The 7,317-nt window shown below is 39.1% G+C and overlaps 1 protein-coding gene across 1 annotated transcript; it reads left to right on the top strand.

Moving 5' to 3' along the window:
• Positions 1–478: 478 nt before the first annotated feature.
• HEMK2 (HemK methyltransferase 2, ETF1 glutamine and histone H4 lysine) lies at positions 479–3,788 on the top strand (the record flags this gene model as incomplete). Its single annotated transcript, XM_010170137.1, has 5 exons — positions 479–618; positions 1,228–1,318; positions 2,226–2,309; positions 2,475–2,616; positions 3,644–3,788. Coding segments are annotated over 5 exons (564 nt in total), but the record flags the coding sequence as incomplete, so codon positions are not given.
• Between the last annotated feature and the right edge of the window lie 3,529 nt (positions 3,789–7,317).

Below are 7,317 nucleotides of genomic sequence, written 5' to 3' on the forward strand. Positions count from 1 at the left end.
CTGTCATCTCCACAGCTGTCAACAGGACCTCAGCCGCCATAGAGTTAATCTTGGGAGTGGTTATATTGAAATTGCCTGCCACTGCGTCTTGTCCAGAGCTAGCTGAAGTGCTCCTCAGGCTTTCTGCGTTTGAGCCCTGCTTTTGTTGTGTGACTTCATGGTGATCTTCCAGAACTTCTGTTGGAGTTCAGTCTCGCCGCAATAAATGTGTAATAAATGGTGTAGAAATGCGGTCTGTACTGCTGAGATTGTGTAGTTAATGGAAACTTTAATGTTAGGCACAGGGGAAACATTTGTGTTTCCTAAAGTGGCTTGTGATAACCAGGAACTGCTTGTATGGGCACCAGTAGACCTGGCAGCCGTTGTGAAACAACAGCTTTGAGGGCTGGGGGATCATCAAGTATTTCAGCCTGTTGGAGAGAAGGGCACTTCAGCAGCAGGTTTCATAACATTGTCTTGAATTCTGTGTCTGTTGCAGGTGCTTTTATATGTTACAAATAAAAGTCATCCCGGGTTTTCTCTCCTTAGAGTTGAGATCTGCCTTGAAATAGGATCTGGATCCGGTGTGGTTTCAACATTTCTAGCTTCGTCCATTATCGGTTCCAGTGCACTGTATATGTAAGTGTAATAGCACTGACTTAAGCTGTTGCATGCAGTAGTAAAGAATACTTATCTCTCACATATATACTATTTATTTTCACATTTTAAAAACTATTCTTTTCACAAAGAAATATTATCTCAGTTTTACAGATAAATACAGTGGAAATAAAAGCAAAGAGAGTCTAAATATTTACTTCAGATTCTGTAACAATTAAGTAGTCGTGTGACTAAATTCCATTTTCCAACTTCTTAGACAAATTGCTGAGCTTACACTTGTGTTTGCGGGGTTGAATCCTAAATTTTAGCCACTGGCTGGTCTCACTGACATCTGACAACACAGCATTAGTTACCTGGGTGTTAGCAGTAACTGAATTTTATGAGACTTGTGTGTGTATATATTTCTGCAGAGCTAGCATTGAAAAGGAAATCCTATACTTCAGCTTTCAGACAGTCATTAAAACTGCCAGTGTAGTGTTGAGTGGTTTACCTGCTGACACATTGTGTGTATTTTGCTGGCTATTTTTTCCTATTTATTTGCAAAGTAAAGGATATTAGCATGTGCTTCACAGGTTTAAACCTTCAGATACAGTAGCGACTAACGTACACTTCATAATATTTTGCTTTTAGATGTACAGATATCAACCCGATGGCAGCTTACTGTACACTGGAGACAGCTCTGCTTAACAATGTTCACCTTCAGCCAGTCATTACTGACTTGGTAAGACAGATGTTTCAATATCCTCTTCTATATAGTTTTTGTAATTTTTTAATACTTTTTAGAGATACTGAAAAGTAACCATAAAGTCTACAACAAACATCTTTTAATAAGCATGGATGAAAAAAAGAAAACAACAAAATGCCAAAGTGTTTCTGAAAGAAGGGAAAACTAAACTACTCCAGTTCTAAAATTAAAATTTAAGCTTTAAAAATTAATTAATTTTAAAAATAAATTATGTAGCTATAGTTTGGAAAATGCTGCACAAGGAACTCTGCAGTGACCTGACATTATTACAGCCCTTCCTCTAATGCTACGCTATTCTTGATTCTCAATTTAATTAGGAACACTGTATGTTGTTACTTTTTGTTTCTTACAAAATTTGATAGGGAGAAAAGCTTAAATTTCTCATCTCTTTAGCAAGATATTTTTCAAAAATACCCTGAATATTTATGTTTAGAAAAGATGATTAAGATAGGCAACAATAAATGTGATCTAAAATGGATGAACAACTGCTCACACTTGAGAACTGAATTGCAGTTGCCACAGATTGGTCATTTTGGATAATAAATGTTAACTGATGATAAACTGAAAATTCTTTTCTATCTAACTTAAATTTTGAACTGAGTGAGAATAAAGTACTACCTTTGTGTCCACCTATGTGTCTCTTGCTCTTCTACATCCCTTACATGACATGGTCTTAAGACTATTGAAATTGTTCTGCTATGCATGGGTACTTCCTGATGCTTCTCTCGCACACAGAAAGTAAAGTTTAGTGTTCCTGAGTCAGTCTGAAATGCTCAGAATATCCAGCACTATGTAACTGTATTTTTACAAAATGTTTGCATTCTTTATGTTTCAAAAAAAAAAACAACCAACCAAACAAAAGAATCATCAACTTCATCTATAGGTCAAGGGACTGTCTCCAAGATTAAATGGGAAGGTTGGTCTACTGCTGTTTAATCCACCGTATGTGGTAACACCTTCTGAAGAGGTAGGAAGAAATTTAAATACATTATAAAAATGATATTTCTCGTCTCAGAGGATAGATGGCAAATCAAAGAAGCTCTGGTATGAAAACTGCAGGGTTTTTTGAAATAATAAAGGATGTTGTAGGATCAGCACTGTTGTAACAGCACTTTGTGTTCATTCTTCCTAGGTGGAAAGCCATGGAATAGAGGCATCCTGGGCTGGTGGCAAAAAGGGCAGAGAAGTAATGGATAGAGTTTTTCCATTAGTACCAGACCTACTTGCACCAGGAGGATTATTCTATTTGGTTACAATTAAAGAAAATAATCCAGGTGATCACTTTCCTCAGACCCTTACATGTGCCAAACCAGATCTAACAGTGTATTCATCAAAAAGTTGATCATAGCAATGTTTTCTAGGTTATCAGACTTCAGTAAACAAGAAAAAGTAATAAATAACATCAGTTGAATCTCACACGTGGTGATAGCAACTAATTGAGGATTGACAGCACGTATTGAAATTCATATAGATGTTCTAGGTCATTTTTTAGAAATGCTACAGACAGCTAGAGTGCATCTGCTTGCTTCATACGAACCATGGCATCTCTGTGGACTCTTGTGCTTCTCATCTTTCAAGTTTGGGTGGGTGTCTAATCTATAGAGGGACTTTTACATAACCTGATACCTCTTGGAATCCTTTTTCTGAATCCATGCCTTGTGCATCCAGTGTGACCAAAAATATAAACAGCTTTACCAAAATTAAGAACTCTCTAGGGTAGTTTGGAAAATGGTAATATGTAGGTCCTGAGCCCAGCAGCTCTGCAAGACTTCATTTCCAAGTCTGAAAGGTGACTGTAAATCTTCTGAACAAGATTTAACAAAGCCAGGCCAACCCTTTCTTGTGAAAGAGAATGGCATTGTAAACTTAAAAGCCTTTGGTTAGAAATGTAAGGTCTTTCATTTTGACGTGCATAAAGATTCAGACTTGCTCCTTCCAATCTAATGCTTAATGGCTACACATTATCAAGTAGTTTCAAGAAGAAAGATTATTCTTTCACACCTGATTGATTGAGCAGCTTTGGGAGAAGGTGCTACAAATTTCCGTTTCTCCAAGTTAGCTTCATAACTGAATTATTCATTGCTATTAATAATACCAAAATACAGAACTTGAGTTAGTAAATGTAAACCTTATTTGGTTTTGGTGGAAGAAAACTTTGCATAAAAATTACTGTCTGAAAGAGTCAGAGAACACAGTTTATAATCTTTGCTTTACAGCTTATGTTTGGGAGATACATTAGCACTGCCTTTTATAGCAAATTTCTATAGAAACTCAGTTGTAACACTGCTCCTTCAATTACAGATGAAATTCTGGAAACAATGAAGAAATGTGGCTTAGAAGGCACACGAGTACTTTCCAGGCAAGCAGGACAAGAGATGCTAACTGTCCTCAGATTTAGGAAGTCTTGATAACTGCTCTTAACCTTCCAGATGCTAGGCATGCAGAAAGTTGAACACAGAGTACTGAAGTTGTCAAATCAGTTTTTAAGCCAGGATTTTCACCCTCTCAAGGTGTATCCTCACTTCCCAATTACTGCAGCGAAACTGATCAAGACACTGTATTTATTTTTATTCTGGATGTTAACCAGCTATTATCTGCTGTCAGAGGTACAGTTGTCCTGTGTCTATCTGCAGGACAGTTGTGGGGGAACTGAAATACCCAACCCTGCTGCTTTTGCACTTCAGCACTAAAGACTTTTTCCTCTGTAAATAGGTATTTGTATATTTGTCATTGTGGCTTATTAAAATAATGTACTTGATATAATTCTTCCTGTTCTAATAGCTAGTCTATACCTCTGCTGGGTTCAAATGAATATTTGGAATTGGTGTTACTCATTTCGATGTAATCTCAGGCACTCTTACAGGCACAGTTCCCGAGTTTGTTTCCATTGTAAGGAAACAATGTACTTCTGAAGAGAAAGATGCAGTAAGTGTATCTCATGAGCTGGGACAAAGGCAAGCTATTACTCTTCTGAAGTCTTCTGGGCAAAATGCTGTGGTGATTGTGCTCCCTTTTATGCCACTTTACAAGGGTACTGCTATGGAGCAGTATGTATGTAGATTAGATGAAGATTTCTCATCCATGAAAAGGTGGTAAGGGGAAAAAAGAAAGCATATGCTCTTAAAAAGGCTAAAGTCATTGAAAACAAGGACTGTAAGTAGAGTAGTGGATTTCAAAGTCCTTTCTGAAATCAAAGAATGTTGTGAGTTGGAAGGGACCCACAAGGCTCGTTGAGTCCCACTCCTGTCCTAGCATAGGACAATCCCAAGATTCAGACCATGGATCTGAGGCTGTTGTCCAAATGCTTCTTGAATATTGTCAGGCCTAGTGCCATGACCACCTCCCCGGGGAGCCTGCTCCAGTGCTCCACCAGCCTCTGGGTGAAGAACCTTTTCCTAATGGCCAACCTAAACCTGCCCTGGCACATCTTCCTGCCATTTCCCCTGGAAATCACTATCCAAAATAGAAAGCTATTTCCTGACCTTCAGACGCTGATGAAGAGCTTTCCTCTGGAGCCTCCTCCCCCAGAAGGTTCTAATAGAGCATTGCCCCACTGGCATTAGGAGATGCGTGCTGTGCAGTAGGCACAGTCCTGTGAGGAAGGTGCTTTGCTCACAGGCAGCACAAAGGCAGAGACTGTTCCGGTATGCAGCCCCACTAGCCCTGTCTGGGAGAATGCTTTCAAAGAAACTGACCTTCAAGGGTTTAAAAACTTTAAGTGGTGTTAAGAAAAACCATTAGCTAGCTCTTTTACAGGGACCAAGGTCAGAGGGGTTTTTTGTAGGATACTGAGGCACTGAAAAGACTATTTCATTTAAGACTTCAGAACTAAACTTCAGACTCTCTACTTACCCAGCTTGTACAAACATTAAAAGTTCTTCCATATTTTGATCTGACTACTCAAAAAATGTTTTTAGGAGATGGAAAAAAGGTGGATTTGGACAGGCAGAATAACATGCAAGAAGGGTAGGTACTGTTGGCAGAAATAAAACAAGTGACTGCAAACCTAGCTAGGCCATTTGATGTATTTTATTGCAATGGAATGTGAGAAGCTGCTTTTGATTGCTACAGGTCAAAAGTCAACTTACGCTGGTCTGGCATAAAACTTGTTGCTTACGCCATCCTGAAGAAAACACAGAAAGGACTGGATAGCAGGAAGTGTGGAGTGGTGATTGTTTTGCATCCTAAGTGACACTATTCCCCAGCTTAGATGACTGAGGGATGAAGAGCAACACTGCAGTTCAGATCAGCAGTTCAAACACAGCTGATGCATCCCCTTCAGTAGCTTTTCTGTCAATTTGGTTTTATATAGATACACAGGAATGTGACCACAAACACACAGCAGGAGGTCTTAGCAGGAAGACTCAGTCATGTTAGGGATGTTATTTGACCTTTATGCAATATACAAGAAATTCCAGTACTTGAAACTATCAAGTCTAAAAAAAAAAAGATACATTTCATTGACCAAAGTGGGGCGAGGCTCAGGACTTCCTTGATTCTTACCTGCTGAATAACTGGTCTAAGGAATGTCACATTTGAGAAACTGAGAGGAAACTGTGGCCATCCATGAAATAACGTGCTTCCACAGTTTTCCATTGAAGAATTTAAGTGAAGTTTTGTTCTTGCAGCTTCCCAACCAGCCAGTTCTGAGAAGTCATATTTCAATTCAACTACCTCCTACTTCTAGAACCTTTTTGACTTGATGGCAGAATCTTTGCAAACCCATGATGGTTTTTGTTGTTGTTGTTCAGTTTTCCCTTACAAAACTGTAAGGGGAGGAGGTTGTATGCTTAGCAATTTTGCTTTTATATAGAATCATGGTTTTTGAGGTTGTAATTCCAGCTGTAAGGCTGTTTGAACCAAAATGCTGTGATCCTTAGATTGCTCTAGGAGTTTTATGTTGTTAACCACTTTGACCAACAAAGTCAGGTTGCTGAGCAAAAGTGACAACAGCAAAAGAAGATTTTAAGATGTAGTCAAAACGCATCATAGAGTCAAACTACAAGTTTAACAAAAGGAAGTTTTAGTTGATTGTCTAGCTTTTAATTTTAACTAAATAATTAGTTTTCAAAGAGGTAATCAAAGATAAAAGAGAGCAGTGGTCTGGCGCAGTAGGTCACAATGCTCAACAGCATATGCAGTTTTAAATTATAAAGGACAGAATAATGAAAATCAGAATGGAAAGTGTAATAAAACATAACATGCTTTCAACAAAAAACAACTGCAGTGGTCTAACAACTGGATATTTGGACAAGAAAATGTGTCCACTTTAATAAATCATGAGTCGATCCTCCTGGCCACGCTCTGTGGCTGTCTGATACAACTTCAGTGGAGGTACTTGTCAAAATGCAATGCAAGTAAGAACATGGGTGAGTTCTGCAAGAAGTCATTCCTGTTGTACTACCAAAATCCTCATGAAGACTTAGGAACTAGTGAGAGGCGACAGTCCAGGTACCTTTTTTTTTAAATTTTGAATCTTGCTATGTCTACACAGAGCCCTGCTTGCACATTTAGTATTTGCCAGGGCACACTATTCCCTTCTAGAAGACCAAAGAATGCAACACTGTCTGGAGAGTTTTGGGAGGCACATACTTGCATTCATGGAAGGGTAGGGGTTGGAAGAGACCTCTGGAGATCGTCTAGTCCAACATCCCTGTTAAAGCAGTTTCACCTAGAGCAGGTTGCACAGGACTGCATCCAGGTGAGTTATTAATATCTCCAGAGAAGGAGACTCCACAGCCTCTCTGGGCAGCTGTATTGGGTTTGCGTGGCAAGGTTTTGGTAGCGGGGGAGACACATAGGGGTGGCTTCTGTGAGAAGCTGCCAGAAGCTTCCCCCATGTCCAACACAGCCAGTCCCCGCTGGCTCCAAGACAGACCTGCTGCTGGCCAAGGCTGAGCCAATCAGTAACACATGATATAACATAATTAAGAGAAAACATAATTGTGATAACATAATTAAGAAAAAAGGGAAGA

Source organism: Antrostomus carolinensis, unplaced genomic scaffold, assembly GCF_000700745.2.
Source record: "Antrostomus carolinensis isolate BGI_N321 unplaced genomic scaffold, ASM70074v2 scaffold51036, whole genome shotgun sequence".
In the NCBI taxonomy this organism is placed as follows: domain Eukaryota; kingdom Metazoa; phylum Chordata; class Aves; order Caprimulgiformes; family Caprimulgidae; genus Antrostomus; species Antrostomus carolinensis.